The 23,529-nt window shown below is 41.1% G+C and overlaps 2 protein-coding genes across 7 annotated transcripts in view; both read right to left on the bottom strand.

The window, feature by feature from the left end:
* Window positions 1-5,524, bottom strand: part of LOC144037805 (uncharacterized) — a 96,923-nt gene extending 91,399 nt beyond the window's left edge. Inside the window, exons 1-2 of one of the 5 annotated variants that reach the window (XR_013289044.1) lie at window positions 4,275-4,574; window positions 2,828-2,935 (exon numbers count right to left, since the gene is read on the bottom strand). The gene's annotated coding sequence lies outside the window, so the exon portion shown is untranslated. Of the gene's footprint in view, window positions 1-2,827; window positions 2,936-4,274; window positions 4,575-5,376 lie in introns of those variants that run through there. The other 4 variants (XM_077549599.1, XM_077549600.1, XM_077549598.1 and 1 more) reach the window with 4 other exon arrangements.
* A 1,549-nt stretch (window positions 5,525-7,073) lies between these two features.
* ptp4a2b (protein tyrosine phosphatase 4A2b) lies at window positions 7,074-23,233 on the bottom strand. 2 transcript variants are annotated; one of them, XM_077547816.1, is made up of 7 exons: window positions 22,694-23,221; window positions 12,604-12,901; window positions 12,208-12,316; window positions 12,010-12,102; window positions 11,149-11,279; window positions 8,461-8,535; window positions 7,074-8,346 (listed from the first exon to the last, which is right to left on the bottom strand). In XM_077547816.1, exons 2-7 carry the CDS (start codon window positions 12,606-12,608, stop codon window positions 8,235-8,237), a joined length of 525 nt encoding a protein of 174 aa, XP_077403942.1. In that variant the 5' UTR covers window positions 12,609-12,901; window positions 22,694-23,221; the 3' UTR covers window positions 7,074-8,234. The 2 variants fall into 2 exon arrangements, with proteins under 2 accessions (XP_077403942.1, XP_077403941.1); XM_077547815.1 differs by having other exon boundaries at window positions 12,010-12,316; window positions 22,694-23,233.
* Window positions 23,234-23,529: the final 296 nt, after the last annotated feature.

Genomic DNA, 23,529 nt, shown 5'->3' with positions numbered 1-23,529 from the left:
ACTCATTTGTGGAATCCTACCCGGAGACGAGAGACTCGGCTCAGCCACAAAAAGCTCATCTGCTGTTTGCATTGAACCAAACGCACCCACGATACGCGAATACCTGCCATTGACAGAAATTGATGAACAAATACATTTTGATATCAAAATGTTCAAACAAACAGAACATTTTACTAGCTTTGTGCTAACATATAGCATGAAACATGATTGACAGGCTAGTGGAAGCTAGCATACAGTTTAGTTCAACCCTTTTCAAATACTCCGTATGTGTGATTTTATAGCATTTATAAAAGTCTTTAAACACATTTTTGAAATAGGACAACACATTTAAAAAGATAATATAGTGAGAAAGCGCAAGAGCTATGCTCTGGATTTATCATAAATAAATCTCGTTTTTGCCAAACTTTAAAAAAAAAACTCACAATATACATCAGTAATCATGCCAAATATGTACATTATTAAAGATCATATATTGTAGGTATAAAAAAGCAACATTAAAGAATATGTGAGAATAATCTTCAACAAAAATTATGACGTGCTTGAAATACTTCCTGTTTTCCCTCCATTCTGAATAAATTTGAAACAAGAGTGAAAACAGAATTATTTCAAATGCATAGTTTTTGCTGAAGGTTAATCAAATTCAAGAATATTTGATATTCAATCATCTTCAGCAAAAACAATGATGTGTTTGAAACACAGGGTGACAGAAAAAATGGGAATTTTTTAAGTGCATATTGGCAGACATGAGCAAGTTGTAGCACTGCGAGACAGTGACCTTGAGCAAGTAAACACTCCGTCATTTTAGTAACCATGGTTTCAATTACTAAGAATAAAAGATTTTTTTCCATCACTCTTGGTTTTTTTGGATTGTTAAAAAGTTCCCTTTTTTGTCACCCTGTACTTCCTTGTACTTCACTTTCCTTTCAAATGTTTCCCACACAGTACGCCACCATTTCGTGGACAAAAGTGGAATTACACACAAAATAAATGAGAGGCAAAACAAACTCTTTATAAATTGTACCGTCCGTCCGTCCGTCTTCTTCCGCTTATCCGGGGGCGGGTCGCGGGGGCAGCAGCTTTAGCAGGGAAGCCCAGACTTCCCTCTCCCCAGCCACTTCAGCCAGCTTATCCGACGGGACCCCAAGGCGTTCCCAGGACAGCCGAGAGACATAGTCTCTCCAGCGTGTCCTGGGTCGTCCCCGGGGCAGGGATAGGACATGCCCGGAACACCTCCCCAGGGAGGCGTCCAGGAGGCATCCAAACCAGATGCCCGAGCCACCTCAACTGGTTCCTAAACTAACTGGTTATAAATTGTACATTAAAAAAAAAATGCGGAACCATGAACTCGAAACCCACAAACATTTACTTTATCACTCTCAGTTAAGTTAAAATTTCATTTCACAAAAAGCCTACTAGCTTCATGCTAACTTCCACATTTCTGTTGTGATTAGATAAAGTTGGGGAGTATTTATTGCCGCCACTAAAAAAATAAAAATAAAAACCTATAGACCACTTCAGTGCCAAAGCAACACACATATTAATGGGGAAAATTTCAATTTTAGTCTTGTCACTAGACAAAATTCAACTTCAAGGTAGCAATGCATTTGCTTTTTCATTTTGCTTCCTGAGAGAGGGCCTGGAGGGGTAGAGCACCGGGGGGTTCTTGAGAGACCAAAATGGAACAGCGAGTGAGAGATTGGGAGTTTAGAGGGCGACCCTGGGCGAGCGGCAAATCCCCAGCAAAACGTGACCATGGGAAGCGGCGGCTGGAGTTGGAAGATGAGAGCGTCGCCGATAAGCAAACGGGTGGATAAAGATGGCGAGGAGGAAGAGGTAGGAGAAAAGTGGAGGGATGTCCACGGAGATAAGCTAAGAGGAGATTCGTCGCGGAAGACAAACTAGGGAGGGAGGGTGAGAGTCAGTGAGATGCCACATGGGAGGATGACATCTTTTTCGCTCCCTCCCGAGAGAGGGAGAAAGACGTGAGCGAGGTCAGACAGGCCCCGCTGATTGACTGGCAGCAAGTACGCCTGTCATTCAGCATCCACTCACACTCCAGACGCTAGCTTAGCTTTTTGCGACGGGGGCCAAGGGCACGCCGTGCGCTCACATTTCAGCAGGGAGGGATTTACAACTGCACGGGCGAAAACATGGAAATCTACTTCAGTGCAAAGTATTTGTACTTAGTTACTTTCCACTACTGGCAATCCCCTCCGAACGTAGCAAGGTGCATAATGCCCAATGAAATCAAAAAGTAAAACCTCAGCTCCGTTCTCAAATGATATTCCATGAAGAAGGCGCACAGAAGTTAAACAAGCCCCAGGTTTCCTCTAAATATGTGATTATTAATTACCACATTGTGGAATCCAAACATCCACAATGCAGTGGCAAAGTGTGTCTCAGCAGACTGCTGGCGTCCAGGATGCTGCCAGACAGAATACATCAGGCTTCTCAAACACAGCAGTGCACCTGCTGATTAGGGGAAAGGCGATTTGCGTGTTTGTACTGCCCTCCTGTGGTCATGAGACGTACTAAGAGGTTATTCATATGTGCCTTTACTGCTATCTGGTGGTCGGAGAGGAGAAGTGCAGGTAATGGATATTTCACAAAGGAGTTGTTTTTTCTCTCTCACTGTGAAATTCAGCTCACACTCAAGTCAACTATAGATACAGATACAGATAGGATTTGTTGTGCAAAATATTACATACAGTAGTGATAGTCACTTTTTTTTTTAATCCAATACAGTACATTTATCAAGAGAAATATTGTTGCATTTAATCTTTTGCAGCTGTTTCTTTTCAAACATTCGTTTAGAGTCACGTTTTACCTGTATTTTAAGTCCTCTTGAGTTGTGTCATGTGAGTCGTGATTGGTCTTTCCCTAAACAGCTGTGATGTCAACGTCCGGTTACAGCAAGTGACAAAATGGCCGCCCCCTAAAATGGACAAAAACAGACAGATTTTAATAGTTAATTAATGTTTCACAAACACAATATTTATCAGAATACCATGTTTAGACTAGTGGGGCTGATTTTTGTTTTCTTATATTTAATTGCAGTGTTAATGTTCAGATTGTTAATTGTTACAGTGGCTTACAATAGTATTAAATCCTGTTTTTTCTTTTGGGTCTTGAAGTTTTTAAACACTACAAAACGGCAATGGCGCGTAGCAGTGGAGCCTGTGGGGAATCACTGTGCGGAAATCCTTTGTGTGTTTTTCGACACGAGACAATGGATCACAACAGACTAATTCATGTATGTCTTTTACATATATTCATTTCCGTATCAAATATTTATGACAATAAGCGTATTTGTTTTTCAAATGAGTGCAAGCGCCATCAAACATTTCAGACACACCTCATTAGAGAAACACAGCCACGAGCCAACATGCATTTTTAAAGTCGCGCACTCCACAATGGCAACACGAGAGTTTTGTGGCATCCATTAGTTTCGCATTCTTTTTGCTTATTTTTTAGTTGGATTTTGTACAGTCAAAACAACGGAAGGAGCCAATTTGAATTGAAAGGTCTGAAAATTCTTATTTACTACAAATGTGGTATTATTCATCCATCTATGCCAGTGGCGTCTAGTGACAGGCAGAACAATATAAGGTAGGGCTGTGCAATTAATGGAAATTTAATTACTATTTTAATTATTACACTCCACAATTACAAAATCATCAGTATAATTGTAAATATATATATATATATATACACACACACACACTCATTTTGAGTTGTTTACATTTACACCTTTTTGTTTTTATTTTAAAATGACAAATTTAATCAATTCTGTTTCATCCAAAAGGAACTTCCATAATTATAGTGTTTCAAAGAATTCTATTTGTCTTAATATTTTTGTACGTTGAAACATGTTCTTGTTTTGAAACCGGTAAACATCCATGGCCTGTGTGCTTTTGTAACTGTTCACAAGTACTCCTGATTATAATAAACATCAACATACACATGTTAATCATATTTTATTCATGATTTTTTTTTTTTTTTTTACTTCTGTAAATAACACATGCTCTGCATCTGATGTATTTGTTTTTTTTTTAATTGATGAAAAATAAGTGTGCGTGATTTGTTTCAGACTTGATTGACATGAGTGCTTTTACTTCTTTCGTCCACTCGATGTCCCATATGTTGCTTTCACTGAAGCACCAAAGCTCCGAATCTTTTTCGGCGCAATTTGAAAGAAAGCCTCAAAGGTTCACAAAATTCCACTCGCACATCTCTACATTAAATGCTAGACAAAGGAGCCAAACATTTCTTACCAGTTTACCAAGTCGCCTGAACAAACATTTCCAAACATGCCAAGCTCCACACCTTGCACTGCGGCTAACCTGTCCGTCACTAATTGAGTCCCAACAGAAACATGTGCCAGAAGAACGGTTCCCAGCGAACTAAACCCTAACTTCACCAAAATTTCACTTCCAACTATGTACTTTACTGAATCAAAGTCTCTTTAATAACGTCAAGAGATTGCAAGCATTTCAGTCAAGTGGAACTTTAAGTCTCCACAAACACAAAAGGCCACTTTTGGGGCCTTGGGGAATGCTCAGGCTGACTTCCTGGTCTTTGCTGCTCTTCATATGGAAGCAATACAACCAGCCTGGGCCTCGACTGGTTGCTCATTGGGAGAATGAATAAATGAATGAGCCATTTACAGTGCCCCAAAAAGTTAGTACTTAACCCCAAATAAAGTTAATTTATTCTATAGACTTTTTCTGACATTTATTTTGCCTTCCAACAGAAGCCTGGCTGCATTGCTCGAACACAAACTGCCATTTTGAACTGTTCATAATTTCCCCCCACCATGACTGAGGCCCCAGTTCCACCACATCACTGTTGGCGTTGTGTTACGCCAAATATTTTGGAATTATGGCCTTGGTCTCATCACCTACTTGAACTGGTAGTTTACTACTAAAAGAATAGTTTTTATTTCTACAAAGTGATGAGGACAGCGTAGCATATATTTATAAAGCCGGAGTTGGAGGACATGGATGGAAACGGAAATGGATGGCGACTGTCTGGGTGGATGGAAATGTTTACTGGCAACAGGAAACTCTTGGGGGCTCCAATCCATTAGCTGCACAGCGCCGCTACTCGCTCGCATCCCTCAACATGTGACTTGCAACAAATCCAAAAAGCCTTTAAGCGTATTCTTGTTTTCTTTCACGGGTTTTTGCCGTTTATTGTGTGATGCCTGATATCAATCTGTAAAAGTTTCCACAAGCACCGACGTTTTGTACTCATAGTGCAAACAATCAACAACCATTCCAAGTTGCGGTAAAATAAAACGGCCGTCACGCTCAACTAAAGGTGGTTTATTGTTTCTGATGATCACACGTCAGTCAATAAATTAATGGCTCTGACCTCACATTGACAATGTCTGTAAAGTTCCAAGGCAAGGCAAAATAGCACGAAGATGGCGGCATGAGATGAAAGCATCCAAGTGTCATGGTTGGCTGTGGTTTTGGACCCGAGTGTGGGGAGGCAGAGCGAGGAGGCCGATGTAAAGTCCCAAACAAAAGGGTTTTATTAATTGAACAAAAACAACGTGGTGCAACGTGGTGCAACGTGGTGCAACGTGGTGCAACGTGGTGCAACGTGGTGCAACGTGGTGCAACGTGGTGCAACGTGGTGCAACGTGGTGCAACGTGGTGCAACGTGGTGCAACGTGGTGCAACGTGGTGCAACGTGGTGCAACGTGCCGACAGGAAACACCAAAAACAACAAAGTACTACATTGGCGCAAACTCAACTGGCAAGACATGGGCGAAACAACAAACCGTGGAAAAGACAATGGAACGACACATACTAGACAAACACAATAGACTAAATACACTAACACTAATGAGAAACACCTGGAGAACACAATAGGCTGAGGGCACCGATTGGTCGGACACACCAGGAAGGGAGGAAACACACAGGTGGACGTGATCAGACATAACGAGAAAAGGGGAGAAATCGAGAACACGTGACAAACACCAATCACAGACAAAACAACAAACGCACCCTTGATAAACAAAATCCAACCCCTTCAAAACTGAAACATAATACCAAGAATTACATAACAAGATAAATCAGCCTGATTTCACACATCGTTTTGAAGCATATGTGGCTGATTGTTGGTTTGTTTGAAGAATTATGACATTTGTATTTTTATTAGGGCTTTTCAGTGGTGGAAAACTGCACTCATTCATATTGGGAGTTGTTTTTTTTTTGTTTTTGTTTTTGCAGTGTAAAAATATTCCTACTACAACTAATTACTATCATTTTAAAAAACTTTGACTTAGTATGAGACTCAGTATTGTTTTGGTGTCTTTATGACGCTATACTATTTATTAGCATTATTGTTGATTCAAACATCCAAAAACCTCACACCCAACGAACAAAAAAAAGTCATCCAGAAAGAAAAATTCACACACCAAAAAAAACATCTCTCACACACGTTATTACTCACAAAAAAAGCCCTCATACAGTGAGGGCAGAAAGCGATCTATTTGTTTGTTGTTTTGGTCTAAATGAAACGTTTGGTTCAAGTTGACGGTTCCTGTAATTTGCCATTTTTAGTGGTGTCATGACATGATTTGGCCAGCAGATGGAGCCGTTGAAATGCATGCGAAAGTATCATGACAGGATTTGGCCGGCAGAGGGAGCCCTTTGAACGCATGTGAGCGTTGGCCTTAACCCAGATGATCAGATGTACTCATTGACTAGCCGTGACTCATTTCGCAGCAACACGTCGTCCTGGTCTTTGTACGTGGTGCTGACTCACCCTCCACCAGGGAAAAGGACACGTGCACAGCTTCCGGCCGGTGAAGATAAGAACATATCATAGACTGGCTTGTGATCAGTTTTGCTCGAACAGCCTCCCGTTATCGCACGTGATTTCGGCCTGGGTTACAAGTGGAGTGGAAGAACGAACGGAGGCACCTGCAAAACTTCCACACCCCAGAAGCATCGATGACTCACCTTGGCTGTCAGGTGATCAATCACCGCCTACTTGGCAAGCCAACCTTTAACAAACACAACTTTGAAAGCAGTGGGACGTCAAATAAAGAGACGTGATGGCTTTTTATTCAATTTATTTATTTTTAAAGAACCAATACGAACTGGGGATGCTTTTAAAATGGGAACAAATAACAATATAAAAACAAACAAAAAAAACTGACCATTTTCGTTCTTATCCACTTTGCCTTTCAGATGTGGGGGGGATATCAGGCTGTGTGTGCACCTTTTGACGGGGGAGTCCTATTATGCTGAAAAATAAATGTACCTATTTCAGAGGTTGCTGAGTTTCATCCTGTATACGTCTGACGTAAAATGATGAGTGTGCATGTGTGCAGGGTGTCACGGCAGTTCGGTGGGCTTTACTGAGGTGGACAGTCTATTGCACTCCAAGAAAAAAATAAAAATAAAAAATAAAATAAAAATAAACACATGGCTCTCAAAAGGAAGAAAACAATTAAACGATTGGAAATCGGTGTCCTTGCCCCCTGCCAAACTTGCAACTCCCCCACATATCACCTTGTGAATAAATATTGCAGACATATTCAAACTCTGTGAACCTATCAAATAAAAGCTGGAAACTTCAAGTGGAAAAAGTGTGTGTGTGTGTGTTGGGGGGGGGGGGGGCATTACTGCATTTTCAGTAAGAATAAAATAAAATAAAAAACACCCCCATACCAAAACGGACAGTCACAATAGGTCTCAAAATGTTTTATAAGATACATAAATGTATTCCAATCATAAAATTAAATGTTTGCAGAAATAAAAATCAGATTTTCTAATATTGCATCCTTTCATCACCACTGTGAAAAATTAAAGACAAAAAAATTCACAAAATGGAAGTATAATATCCCACGATTGTAGCTGAATGAGGTGTTGGGGGGGGAGGGAGAAAAGAAAAATAGAAACAAACAAAACTAAACAACAGGATGGACTCTAGCTGAAAACATTATTGGGCCGTGGTTGACAGTAGAACCGGGAGGCGGGCCCGTCCGTGTGCTTTGACCTTCCCATTCATTGGTTCGGCTGGTGTACCCCCACCATCGGAATTTCGTTTCATTCGGTTACTCGCTTGTTCTCGGTTCAATTAACCATGACTCAGTGTTTACAAAATCATCACAAACAATTACTGTTAGCGCTCTCCACGTTTTGTTTTGTTTTCCACCCCCCCCCCCCCCCCCTCCCGCTCGAGGTGCATAGGCAGGTGCTGGTGGGCCGGCTTTACTGCACGCAGCAGCTGTGGCCGTTGGGATCCTTGAAGCGCAGGCGCATTTTCGGTCGGTATTTCTCGAGGTAAAGAAGCTGTTTGGAGTTGAAGGCTCCGCGTCTCTTCCTGCGGAAGAACAGATTCAAAATATGAGCTTAAACTGATATTTATACGCGTGGCCCTAATGCGCCGTCGTAGGCTCGAGACATTTTCCTTCGACAGCAAAGAAAGTTGACTTACTGCCTTATGAACTGCACGGCATCCTCATACTTCATCCCGCTCTCAATGAGCGCCAAGGCCACCAAGACCGGAGCGCTGAGAGGTGGGATGAATTCCGACGCACAAGGTGAGGGGGCAGACAGCGCAGGAATCAAAGAGGGGAGGGAGGAGAAGAGAAGATTAAATGCCACAGTTCACACGGTTCGTCATCGGTGCGACGGCGGGGGCGGAGGAGCGGGTGTTTAAACCTGGGAAACCGGCCTGGGAAATCAACAGGGGTGCGCAGGTTCGCGTTGCCCTGCTAGGGCAGAGGGTTCATGCTACACGCGCTACAATAAGACAGGGTGCTGCTTTCTCACCAGAGAGAGAACGGGGAAGGAAAATAAATATCGAAAAAAAAAAAAAAAAAAAAAAAAGAAAGACCGCAACCGCACATCGGCAGGTCAAATCTCAACGCTGGCAGGGCATTTCCTTGGGTTTCCCGCGGGATAGGATTCGAGATGGAATGTGAGAAAGACGGGATTAACAGAGATATTAAGATGCGAGGTTTAGTTAATACAAAAAACAAACTAAAACTGAAAAAAAAATAATCTTTTTACAAAACTTAACTATAGAAAAAAAATGTCATTTTTCATCTTTGGCAATTAAAGAGCATTTGGGGTTGATTTTAAAATGTATTTATTTCGGTATTACAGCACGATCGCAATCCATTATCTGGAAGGTCAAACAGTCATCTGGGAGGAATTTGTGGTCCTAGTGACCTCATTTAGCGGCAACCAATAAAAAGGTGCCATCAGATGACATCACTCCTAGACGACAGCCATGCACGACATAGCTCAAAATACAATGCTATGTAAACAAGTCTTTTGTTTTTGGGTCATGTTAGAAAATAATCAGCTATCCTCTTGTGGACATCTTACAATCAGGAACTAGAAATTCAAATTAATTTCATGCAATTTTAAGAAGATAAATGCTATATTTGATTTGTAATATTTTTGTTGAATTATTTCAAATTATTTTTTAATTTTGCACACAACAAATGCACAATAAAAAAAAACAACCGTAAAAAAATAAAAATAAAAGCTTTTTTTTTTTTTTTTTTACAAACCCGCTCCAGGGCGTTAGACTGCCCCTAAAATTTGAGACAGCGCAAGTATTTAAAAAAATTAATTAATAATAATTTTCTCACGCATGTGCAACCAGTAAATGTTTCATTTATTCTTGAATAGTTCATAAAATAATGAAATAAAGACTCACGACAGCATGATAACAGTGGCAAAACAAAGAGGACAAGCCTCATTAAAAGGGAGGGCAGTTAAGGTTGAAGGCAGCTGGTGTGAACTCGCCCTAACTGAGGCACCCAAAAAGAAAACAAAAAGTGTTGAGGAAGCCAAAAATGAAGCTACTAACCAAGAGTGACGGTTATACAACATCCAGAATGCCAAACACATCTGATTTGCTACATGCGCCTTTGTGGTCAGGAGACTTCTCTTTTTTTTTTTTTTACAAGCTCGCTCACATCATGTGCTTCTGTCTACTTTGTTTGCGGGCTTGTTTTTTCCCCCCCTTTTTCCTTAAACTGAGTACAGCGTGTGTGAAATTCTCTGCCACGCTTGTAGTGGATCGAGTCGGCGCATGCGTGCACTTCGCCAATACAACCTCATGACCGGCCGACGGATCACATGCGTTACGGGGGTTGACTTGCAGCCCTGATGCAGAACCATCAGTTCTCATGTTCGATAAAGTGAGCTAAACCCAGCAGCTGATGGCCTGAGCACAAGACGGCAAAATGTTGAATGAAGGGCATGGGATCACGTGCGTGTGCTAATTTGATGGCATTCGGGTTGCATTTACATCTCGTTAAGTTGCAAGCTGGTAAACTGCAGTTAGCGTATTGCTAAACTTGTTCTGCCGTTTGGCGAGTCCGCCGCCTGCGCAGCTAGTCCCGCTAATGTCGAGGCCAACACAAATAACGCTAAAAATAACTCGAGTATGTTGAACGTTGTTGTAGCAACCAGCGAGTTTGAAAGGGATGACGCCAATGGCAGTTGCCATATTGAAACGCACCGCTGCCTGGAGAGTAAGCTCAAAATCTCCAAAAGAAAGCAAACGCTGCTCCCGATAGAAAACGAGGATCATAGTCGGGTTAACCTTAATGTAGCACAGCGGTACCTTATGGGCTTTTTGAGTTATGAACAAAAATACGCGTCGGAAGCGTAAGAAGTAAGCAATGTTGTGAAAAAGTATTAACGAGTATTGTGATAATTACTGTATGATAACCATGGGCAAAAACATGGTGTATTAACATTACACCTATAATTGAAATATTTGGTTGAAAAAATGTAAACAATCCATTTTTAAACAAAATCTAGACTATTTAGTACACAAAAAAATGTACCACGTTCAGTTTAAACAAATAAATGTTAACATTCTTCTTCTGTTTGAGTTCTTCTTACTACTTCACAGTGTCCCATCACTGGTGAGCTATTTTTAGAACAGACCCATGGGATACTCATGTTGTCCTCGGGGCTAACCAGCACCGACTGGTACCTTTCTTTTTCTTTTTTTTATGTCAATGCAGGTGTGAAGTGGAGGCAATTAACTTCAAAGAGGTGGGATCACAGCCGAATCATATTGTGTCCTGCTTCGACGTCCCCTCAAAAAATGGAGTTCAAGAAAAGTTAAACTTCCTTTCAGTTCTGGACTCACCGGCCAAGCCCTGCTACACAATGCACGGCGATGCAGCAGCCAGGTTCATCTCGAAACTTGGTGTTGAGCAGCTTGAGCCAGTCGTCCACAATGTGGGTTGGGGGAGGGGCACCGTCGTCAAAGGGCCAGTCCTTTATAGGCAGAAACAAAAAAACACATTTGTTCAAATTAGGGTGTTAATTTTTAGTTAATTTAAAGTTCCTTTAACGGCACAAATCTTTTCAAACGCGCGATTAATGATCATCCCTTACTTGGAAAGCCTGTATTGGGGAAATTCCAGTCGCAACGCAGCAGACACGCCCACGTCCAAATTTAGCAGTAATAAATTTAATAATGTATATGTTTGTGGAGACTGGGGTCAAGTTGTATTTTACAATTTTAAAAATGTGCAGAATTTCACAAGTTACTTCATGTTAAAGATTAGATGGCTCTTAATATGAAAAGAAAAATGCACTGAGCTGGCTGTCACAAACATCTTACAAATGGAATTATGCCATCTAGTGGCAGAAATATGATTTCAACACAAATCAATATCAGACCCATTTTTTTAACAGTACAGTACATCTTTTAATTTTATGAATTATGAAATTACTATATCAGTGACTAAAAGCTGCCGTCACATTTCTATAAGTAAATTTTTTCCCACCTTTATGTGAACAAGAGTATGAAAACTCAGGAACAAAACATTTTATTGGACATTTAGAACAGATTAAAAAAAATGTGATTAATCATAAGCTAACTATTGAAGTCATGCGATTAATTAAGATTTAAAAAAAAATTATCACCTGACACCCCTGGTTCAAATATGATCAATAAAGAGAGAAACAAGAAACGCTAAACAGGGTCATTGTGGTCTCTCACCAAAACCTGGATCCCTTCCTTCTCCACTGGAGCCTTGTCGTAGGTGGACTCACACACTCTCACCAGTGTGTTCACCGCAAACTTTTTTAGCTCCTGGTGGGAATAAAAAAAAAAAAAAAGCAAATAAACAAATATATAGATGCCAGACTTCTCTCGTAAACAGATGCATTCATATAACGAGAACAGATGTGGACATACCTCGGTGAACTTGTTAAGGGTGGCATTGGTGGGATTGTGGGTGATGAGGAACCTCATGCACTCGTAGGTTATCTCGACTGCAGCGGGGCGGTTCATGTTGGCGAGACGGCTTGAAAACAAACAAAACAATTACAATACTAAACGCTTACAAAACAAAAAGGCACTTTTTGGCTCAGAAGTCAGTAGGCAGATTTGTGTAAAAGGCTGAATAAATAAAAGGAGGACAACAAAGGAGATGACGAGTTGACTAATGAGGGTGACGTACACAGAGGACGGGGAACAAAAACCCAGGATGTAAAAATAAAAATAATACAAAACCAAAATGTAAAAGAATCTTAAAAAAAATATTTAAAAAAGAAAGAAAAGGATCGAGAGACTATCCGAGAGTCAGTTTACCCCATTCAGGAGAGCTGTTTGTGATTGGCTGTTCAAAGAGAAAGCGGAAAGCAAAGAGTTGTCGTATTGGCGAGGCAGTCGAGGGGGGCCGAGGACTACGCGTTATCCAGGGGGGGGCTTTTTTTTCTTGTTTTAATTCCAAAGTCAGCGCTTCCAAGGCCAATCACGGGGGTTTCTGGGTAGCGTAGTCTTTCAGGGGGCAGCCGATTCACTTCTCCACAGTGGTGAGGTGCTGTGCCTGGCAAAATTCCCCGCTCAAACACGCCATATAGGTACGGCCCAAGTTAACACAGAAAGCCTGTCGAGAGAAGAGCGAGACAAGAGTTAGGGATTATTTCAACAAAGTCAAGCCAATGACTACATTTAGTTCCATTTTTCATACAGCGGGATATTACACAGTAAGAATGAAAACAAGAATGCTGTTATTTTTTTTTAACACAAAAGCCCGTTATGCTCAGACATCAACGGAGGCCTCTGAACCGCTCAAGTGTTTGTTTACTTTCATTTAACCATAAGTGTTAAAAAACAAGCAAAAAAACCCACCATGATTGACTCTTCTTAATTTACGAGTCAGCTATGTACTGATGACACCTTTTCAAAAGATCACCGTCTAATATAAGCGCACATGTGCTCTTCAGAGAAGCGTGTGCAACAGTGCCAAGTCCTTGACGGTCTAAACCCGGCCGCCACAAACTGGTCTCGGAGAAATATGTGTAGGGAGGCAGAGAAGAGCGGGGGAACGGTGCATGACGGTAGTTAAGTGGTTCACGCTACGAGCGGGAAGTGAGCTTGGACTTTAGCACTGTGTCGCGCAGGCTGTAGTCACAAGGTGAGGATTACAGGGTGGGCAAAGCTTCAAACGGCCGATGTGATCCAATCATTGATTTGACCTAAAGGCTTTTTTGTTCCAAAGATGGCTACCTCGTTAGAAACTGTGCTGCTCTGATAGGGGACAAACTGAACACGTGCTGTAACATGTACATGGATGGACTGTGCTGTAGTGACTTCAAAATGCTTCCAAACAGAGAAGTAGGTCAACTGTACGCTGTCAGTGCGCTGATGGTAAGGCATGCAAATCACTTGGAAAAAAAGAAAGTGCTACCTCACTCTACAGTCACACTGTTTGTGGAAGCCACAAGCTTGTTTACAACACAGGAAACAAGTAACAGATAATTGAAAGGTTGACCATAGGGCTGTGCAATTAATTGACATTCAATTATTACACTCCACAATTACTAAAATCTGCATAGTCGTCAAAAAAAGATTATTAATACTAATTTTGAGTTGTTTAAATCTATACATTTGTACTTTTTTTAAGAATTTAAAAAAAAATGTTTTGTCCAAAAGGAACCTGCATAATTATAGCGTTTCAAAGAATTGTATTTGTCTTAATATTTTTTTTACGTTTAACATTTTCTTGTTTTGGACCAAAAAATAAATGATTGTCCTAATCGTCATTTCAATTAAAATAATCGTGATTAATATGTTCTTCATAAATCGAGCAGCCCTAGTTTTATTTAGATGTCATCTGCCATTATTGTAAACAACATTTTTTTTTTTTAAATAAACTACAATGTTCTTAACAAAATTAAGTTCACAAAAAATATACTGTTGGGCTTATTTCCAAATCAATCCATTTCAATTTTATGTGTTAGTTAAGTGTAGAAGGAAAAATGTAATATATTGCTTAGACTTTTTTTTTCCTAATTGAATTATTCAAGCTAATCAATTCATATAAGTGTAGCCGTAGACACCTTGAATATATTTTACTCACGTATTTTTGTATTCCGATTAACAAGTCTGGGCGTTTAATAAGCCTGGCAGCCGGCTTTTCTTTACTAATATAAGCCCCACTTACCCCCACCCCGCCGACAACCGCCGGGCGTAGAAAGTTTTCAGTAATTAATTTAAGTCTCTCCTTTTTTCAAGGATTATAGAAACGTAACTAATGAAAACTAATCTACGTTCTGAATGGTGAATACATTTTAAAAGAATGGTTGATGAAAAGAAACGCAGAGGCTAAACATGTAACAGGTACAGATAAACGAATGTCCATTTAACACGAGGTCCTATACACAATATCTATACAGTATAAATAAAACTGGGAGAAAGGTCAGCTGCAGCCAGTGAAAGGTCCCTTGAGGAAAGTTCCCTTGGCGCTCACCACATGCTTTACTGGTAGGGGAAGGGCCAACGATATCTGTGTGTGTGTGTGTGTGTGTGAGAGAGAATGAGCGAGAGGGGCGGAGGGGGGGGAGGCCCCGTCAGATTGGTGGAGGGTTTCCCAAATCAGCTGGCCTCCAACAAAAAAATCAACAGCGACTGAAGAGAAAGAACAGAAAGCGATTGAGAGTGAAAAGGGAGAATTGTGCGAGAGCCGAAAGAGGCTGCGCTGGCCGATAAGGAGGCCCGCACTATCTCAGGGCAGGAAAGAACGTGCAAACCTAAACAGGTGATAGTGATAGTGTCACCACAGAATGAGAACCAGGGCAGGGGTGTTGTGAAACTGCAAACTCATCCTTTTAGGTTAAGTCGCCACTGGGTCGCACGAGAAGAAAGACGTCCAAAATACTATTTAAACTCATGTTTTATAGTAACGGGACCAACTTAAAACTAAGGTTCGATAAGTTGCTCTTAAGGTGTCCTGTATTTGACCACCGTGAACGTCAATTCAAAAAAGTATCTAGTCTTGATTGGATTGAGGCCATAAGGCTTGGAAGAAAATACTACCAGTGTCTCGACGAGAAATGTTTATTTGGTAAGGTACAGTTACAAAACGTAATGTCTCGGTCCATTTTCTGTGTCCCAATAACTGCCTGCCCTGTCTGCTGGTCTGAGGGTTGTGCCAGAGTCTGGCTCCTGTTTTGTCTGGATCCAGACCGAGCATGACCAGACTGTACAACTAATCAAGCAGCTGGAGGGTTAATTTGTCATGTGGGAGGTGAGTCAATAGGGCAAGGGAGGGGTGGGAGGGTGTCATTGGTTGCAGGTTGGACAAGCAGGAGGCTAGAAAAAGGAGGAGGAGAAAGGAAGTTCCCGTTCTCCTTGGAGTCGGCGCAGCAGGGACTGACCCGCATAGATAACGTCTCTGATACCTGTGCCCTACATACTGGAGACACCTGTTTGATAGGCGCCGTGCGTTGCAAGTGTTGACATTTCCACCACAAGAATAACGGTGAAAAAAAAACACTATTTGGCCAGATGTCACCGAGCCATGTTTGCGTACATGTTTGCATGGACATTAGTACTGAATAAAAGATGTCTAAAGGTTCAAAGAGGCCCGGGATTACGGCGCTGTCAAAATGTATCCGGAAGCGATGAGCCGTACGCATAGATTAAAGACGCCTGAGACAAAGCCGAGGATCACACCTGTTCGGCGGCCTGGCTGGCTGCTCGCTATGACGTCGGTGTTGTCGACTGTCGGGGGTGGGCAGATCTCACCTCCAAATAGATTCTCGAACCATGTGCTCACACGTAGAGCACCAACAAAAGCAACTCGTGTGTGCTAGAAACCTCAAAATATCACTTGAAGCTGCCTCTTGTGCAGTCAATCTATGAAGGACATTTATTTCTAAACCAAAAATAATCTAGACTAGATCCAAAAAACCTGATCTTTTTGAATATGAATCAACTCTAACCGTGTACTCACACACAAACAAACAAACAAGTCTCCGACCTGTTCTGCCACTGATGCACCAATGTATGTGAAAGCGAATGTGAAAAAGCGAGACGGAAAGTGTCTTGAGTGACAGGTAACCGTGTCAAGTGAAGGAAGCGAAAGACAAGTCGAGGCAAAACACCCGCCGGCAATGGATTGTCAAGCGTGTGTGACGAACGTTAACCCAATTTCGACTTGACAGCAACACAACTGATGGGAATGGAATCGGAGCAAAGCATATTGATGGCTGACAGATGACATAACAACTGCGTTCCCCAAATGTTTTCCAAAGGGACATCTCAGACTACCGTTTTGCAGCTTCGCTTAGCTAACAGACAGACATCAACCTTGATGAGACGCCGGTTATAAATTTTTGCCCGCGAGGGTGGGATCTCTGGATCGTAGCCAAAATGGTCCTTACGTTCACATTTCTTAACTGTGCCAAGAGACACTGGAGTTACGAGATCTCATCCCATGCCTAGCTGGTTATTTGATCTGTTTTTCGAGGCGCCGCAGACAATACCCTAGTATATTTTATTGAACCACAAAACATGGCCCTTTTGTCAGGAAGCCGATTGCACTGGTATGTTTTGGCAGCGTTTTGTTGTGAAAGCTCATTTGTATTTTTATTGCATCGGCAACGATGGTTCAAATTTGAGTAGGGAACTGACAACTCTCAAGAAAAGCTGACATGTTTTATAAGTGAAGGATGCTCTTTAAGTGAAATAACATCTCCCCCAAGTAGTGATGTTGCTCATCTCAGGCCAAAAGAAACTTGGGAGGGTGACAAAAGTGCGACTTGTAAATACAATATGTTCTGAGGCAAGGCCCATTTTGAAAACGGTGTCAAAAGTTGTTGGTGTTTTTTTTTTTTTAACACAATGTGCAACATACATTTTGCCCCGCTTTCTTCTGTGTTCTTCAAATACATCCTGTAGCCTCCAAAAGCAAACAAGTTATTTTCGGGGCAAGACAAATGTTGGCATGGCAACTTGAGAGCTTTTTTCCCCACCTTGCCAATTGCACCCATTACCTTTACTTCCCTTTTGCGCAATATAACGACAATAATTGACAACTTCTAGCTTGCGTGTTAGCGTTTATGCCGTAAATAACAGGGTGATGCATTGAGCTAGGTCACCGGTGGACTTTTAAAAGCAGTTCATAACAAATGTACTCATCAAATAGTTGAAGTTTGTTTTGTGGCTGCACAGCATCCTAAAGTTACCGTCTGATGACTTTGCTATTGGCTTTAAATCCTCACAATACTCTGACTAAGCTATAAATTCAAAGTCATAATAAAAAAAATTACAGCCTGTGGTATGAAAAAGGGCTTGACATCCATATCCTATCATCGATCTGCTTTTCAACACACCAGGTTAAAAGTAAACTCTTCTCCGTCTTTCCTTGAAGTCATTCCGGGTTTGAAGTCTGTTAAAATGTGTATGAAAGGAATGAGGCAAGTTAATACACAACCGTCCCGAGTTCTATGACAAAGACAAACATCCCCCCCCCCGCACACTCACAAACGTAAAACCCACTTATCAAACTCTTTAGCGGTCTCTTGAGACGGCCCAGATAACAAGTGGGACGATCAAAGGGCTGCTCGAGCTTGTAGAGGCAGCGAGAGGTCCAAGCTTGCTACCTTCGAGATGCCAAATAGCAGCACAATTTGGATCGCCATAGATTGAGAAATGACAGACGACAACGTTACTCATTCACATTTAGGTTATGGGATAATGTAAACAACTATATTCAACACTAGTTTTAGTTTGAACACCTTCCAAGAAATGCAATGGATTACAGAGTGACTGTTGAAACTCAACCATTCCAAAACAACCACAGACGATGTTGCAACTTGGTCATTATAAAAGGCAAGCTTCTAAGAGGGCGCCCTCCACTATTTTTGAATGTATTATTTTTCACCTGACAAGTGTTAATCTGCCAAAGAATGTATCAATCTTTTTGGGACGTCGGGTTCCATAAATTAGGATGTTATCAGCATGTTATTTTAAGACAAAAAAAAGAGACGATCTGATTTAGATTTAGATCGTTGGCTGGTATTAATACAGCATGCAAGTTTTACTTGGTCAGTTATGCCGTAAAGCAAGTAAAGGCCCACAAATATTTTAAACTAGAGCGGAAACGATTAATCGAATAACTCAAAACAATGGAATTGCAGAGGACGATGCTGAAACGAAAATATCAATTTCACTCCAAATTTTGCACTAAGAGTTCAGAGAACTAAATGGCCAAAACCATAAAAGCTGTGCTAGATCAGAAAACTCACAGCAACAAAGACGACGACTGAGAACGTTTCTCAAGCTCACATTGTTGCTGAAGGGTTGCTTAGCTCCACTGTGACATCCATATTTTTTTCCCTGACATTTAGAGACCAACTTGGCCTTCTGACAGCCACATGGGGGGAGAAAGCCTGTTGCTATACCAACAATAATCTCAGTGGTGGTAACAAATGCGTCTGTAGGGAATTTAGGTATCCCCTGTGAAGGGATCAGAGAAGTGCTTTTGAAACCATCACACAGAGCCAAACTTACAGCTGACGGCAGAACTTTTTAACGATTGGTGGTTTCACAGCAACTTCTTACTGGTACACATTAATCTCCAAATTAAAACCTCTCAATTAAGAAAGTCATAAAAGGACTGTGCGCGCGTGCGTCGGTATCAAAGCTATCATCTTGCGATTACGGCCACTCTCACAGCTTGGGGTTGCGTTGCGAGTAGTCACACATTTCACGCATTTAATAAGCTCCTTAAGGATATGAGGAAAATAGCGTGAAGTCAAACATTGCCGTGGCAACGGGAAAATACAACTCGTTCTTGTGCAACCACCCCGCTAGTCTCTCAGCCGCAGTTGCTCCGAATCGACAACACTGCCTGGAACACGTAAAGGCCAACAGCGACATACATTTGCTGACAACAACGGCTCTAATTGCACTATAAAATGTTTTGGCATTGAAAGGAACTTTAGAGATACTTCGAAGCCGAGCGCTCACACGATCACCACCGCCTTTCCTACCTGTTGCTTTAGTGTCAGCAGGGAGCTGTGCAGCAGCATCTAGATCAGTCGTCAGTATGTCAGACGCTGCCAGTGACGCTGAGACGGTCCTTTGCTCTATTGCAGCGCTGTGGCAACAACCGTAAACGAACACTGTGCTAAGAAGGGCACGATTCATTAACCAAAAGCAGATGAAACGCACAAGGTGGCCATGGCTACGCAGAATTCTCTATCGCCTTCCGTTTACTGGCTTGTAATAACAACAAAACTTGGGCCACTAGTTTGGACTAATACTCAATTGTTTTCAGAGTAGGCATGTGATATTTTGTCAAACCAGCACGGCGTGATATTTCAAAATGGTCATATATGCTTACTTCGATATTTTAACTTAGGACAGGGCAATATGGCCGACAAATAAAATCTAGATATTTTCAGTCAGTCAGGAAATTATGATTTGAATCAGTTTTAATCTAATCAACCCAACAAAGGTTTTGTTTATTCAAAAATAATTCCTGTGCAAAATGTTTAGACAACAATAAAGTATATTGATTCTAAATCATTTTTAACATGAATTTAACATTCATGGTTTGTGCTTAATTGCCACAATTAAGTAGTTGGTAGCTCATTTGTAAACCACCCATCCAGCATTCTGCCACTTGTGGAAAACGACAACTCATAATAGCATCTGGATGTAACAGAACATAAGAACAACAATTTAATAATCCAGAAGACAAAATTCTATTTCACGATTGAGCACATTTTCAACAATTCGATTTTCAAAATGACGATTGATCGATTTTATTTGTTTTTTTGCCCAGCCCTACTCTTCCTGTTATCATGTTACTGTAATGTATATAATCTATGTTGACCTTTCAACATTACAGTAAAAACTCCCAAAAATGATCCCTGTGAATCTTGCAAGTAGAGATTTGACGTAAACATTTTAAAAAAAATCAATGAATTATTCAATTACTCGTTTCAGCTAAGCATGATGCTAAACGTAGCCATAAAAGTAAACCGTTGGGTATCAAAAACAGGACACGCGGGTAAAGGGAATTTGTTTTACAGCAAGGCATCCCACGAATGAGGGCCTTCCGCTCTGCTTGCTTAACAACTGGAAAGTTTGTTGACGGTGTGTACGACAACTCGAGGGCCATATACGCCTGACAAACACTGAGGTGACGAAAGCAGCAATTTCATTTGTACATAAATGTTTAAGAACATCTTATGTCACTCTTTTTTTAATGGAACTATAGTTCATTGCGTGAGTCACTCTTCCCCATCTGTTACTCAAATATCCGCAGGTGGTTACAGTGCAACAAACCATTCTGTGAAGGTAATTTCGTTACGGATGTGATGAATGATAGGTTTGTACCTCTTGGATGGCTCAGCTGTTATGGCCTAAGGTGATCGCATCGGCTTAAAGGTTTCATTCAGCAAGTACAACAACAGTAGCAGTGCTTTGGATACACAGATACTAAAAATTGGTTCTCACACTTTATAATAACCAAGGACCACCACTGAAAATACTTGACTCGCCAAGTACCATGTTTATGATAATATTAAACACGGACGCATAAGTAGGCTGAAATTGTATTCCTAAAAATTAAAACTCACCTTGGCTTGCCATTACGCCAAAAGACCCTTTTGTGCAATTTTTTTCATCTTCAATGCGCATATCCAGTATCGCAAGCTACACACCAGAAATGATTACTGACCAGGGGGACTCCGCTGGAAGGTCATACATTGAAAACTGAGAGGCATGGGAATGCGCTGGGCCTTTCGTGTCACAGCTGCTCGAGTCAACTTCCTCTCCAAGTACATTTCCTCCTTTCACCTCAGCCCACATGGCTATATGCCGGAGTGCTTTATGCCTAGCACAGTGTTGTAAAGGACACACCTAGTGCACAGCACATTTCTACACGAAAGATGGTTTTAAAAAGTATATGCACAGATATAAACGTGCGTTACATTTATACAACCATATTATTCACATAAGACAACATTATCAATGATAAAGAACGCGTGCCCTTTTCTTCAATCACAACTGAAATTTCTCAAAAAGAGCAAGTAACAACTCAGACAACATTTCCCAAATTATAGTTGACAATGACCCCTTAAATCATAAACACATTTTTATTATATATTCTGTGTATATATTTTGTCTATGGTTCTGCCAAATCTGATGGAAATTGGTCAATCCGCAGACACATTTTAGGAACCAGGCTTAATGCTAATCTGACTAGCAATAAATCACATTTATGGTGTATGTATGCTAATTTCATCAACTACAAATGCCTTTTTATATATATATTAATTCATTCTTCCTATGTATTTCAACAAGATAAGATAAAGAACGAAATGAAAGTTTGAATCACTTTCAACAAAATTGATCTCAGGAAAATGACTCACACATTACTTGGAATCATGTTTTCAAAATCTGTCTGACATCGTTTGAACTCGTGTAATCTTTGGAATTTTACACACATTCCTATTAGATTCATTGCACATATGCTACCAAAACATGATGAACATGCGATGCTGCTCCTTTATGTGTTGTTATTAACATACAAGCATGGTATAATGTTAAATATGACACGAAATAGGTCAACCATGTCCTGGGTCAAGATTTGCCACAAAGGGCGGAAGGCAGTTAGCTCGTTCGCCAGCTAACCATTTTAGCCGCGCCGGAAATCGCAGACACAAGCACAAAACACTCACCTGAACACAAAATCGAATATGTCAACACCGAAACACGACCGTTGAATACTTAATCCAACCAACCACTGAACGTCGCACGTTAAATTCACTAGGAAAGGCTCGTTTTTTTATCCCCATCAGCCCCGAGCTAATGGCTAGCGTTATCTACAGCAATTGTTGACCGGAATTACTGAAACAGACATACTTGATTCAGTTTTAAACAATTACAGCATGGTGAGACCGTGTCAGATTTGCTTCGAATGAAAACAAAAGCCCGAGGATAATGTGAATTACTGTTAGTCGTGACCGGAAAATAGCTTTCTTCTTTGCCCCCGGTCCTGATAGCAAGCAATGTAGCATTGTTAGCTCGCATGCTAGTTCCACTCTCGACATTTTCCCCTATTACTCAGTAATTGCCACGGCGGTTGTGCAATGACAGGCGCTCTTCGGCATAACGCCACCCTAAACAACTTGGTGAGAGTAACCACAAAAGCACGGCGACCTCAAATAGTGTCAAATAAACGCCGCTAACGGCTTAATGCTAAGGTTAACGTGGCTGCATAGTGCTCCACACTCTTAGAACTTACTTGAGCTAACTGCTAATGCTAAATCTCCGTGTCAGTCTAATGTGTAGCGCGGCTCGAAACTACAGTACAACCCCGCTAACGTGTACAAAATAGGCCACTTTTCGTTGATGTCTGGCTAGTTGGTATACTTACAAAGCGCAGGCTGAACATTGAAATCCAGTGACTAGCCCGGAGAAAGAGGAGCGAGTGCGGAAAGCGCTGTCAAGTTGCCGTTTTGTTCCTCTTCAATGTGGCAGCTTCGACTGTTGATTAGGGAGGAACCTTGCTTGGTGATTACTTTCATGGCGATCGGAAATGTAGGTGTGTGGGGAACCAGCGAGAGAAATCCAATCACTTCTTCAGTTATTTTCCTTTGTCAAATGCCTCTTTGTACCTTCCACTTGAATATATATCTTATAAATACATTTAAATTGATTCCAAGTTTAGCGATAAAATCCCGATTAAATAATGTGTATCTGTCGAATATGAATCGACAAAACAGCCTGGATAATCCAAACAACACAATAAACTATTAAAACACGTATGCTGTCATATAATGCTGTTTATAAAAGTAGAGGAGTGCTTGTGTAAAGCGAAGGAAAGCCGTTTTTTGCGCATATTCCTTTCTGGATTACCGCGTTTACGAAGACCTCAAACGTAGCACGAGATGTCTGGCGTCAGTGCGACGTAAAAAGAATCCGGGTCCGTGATGACAGTTCCAGAAAGCTCACATTATCTTAGCGCTTGTGGCTTGTTTTGCGTCATCGGACGACAGCCCACGAACAGACAAATGCTAAGAACGGCGTGTTGTTCTCTAAAAATATTGTTTATTTATACAAGACTGAGGTTGAGGTAATTTCCCAGTTGTAGCGTGTGAATCTAATCTTTGAGCCATCATGGCTGCAAAATAGTTTTTAAAAAAAGAGAGAGAATACAACTAGATAATTAAACAATAAGAACAATTCTTCAACACAAATCTCGTTGATTTA

This window comes from Vanacampus margaritifer, chromosome 17 (genome assembly GCF_051991255.1).
Source record: "Vanacampus margaritifer isolate UIUO_Vmar chromosome 17, RoL_Vmar_1.0, whole genome shotgun sequence".
NCBI lineage: Eukaryota > Metazoa > Chordata > Actinopteri > Syngnathiformes > Syngnathidae > Vanacampus > Vanacampus margaritifer.
This window is presented reverse-complemented; position numbering and strand designations above follow the sequence as displayed.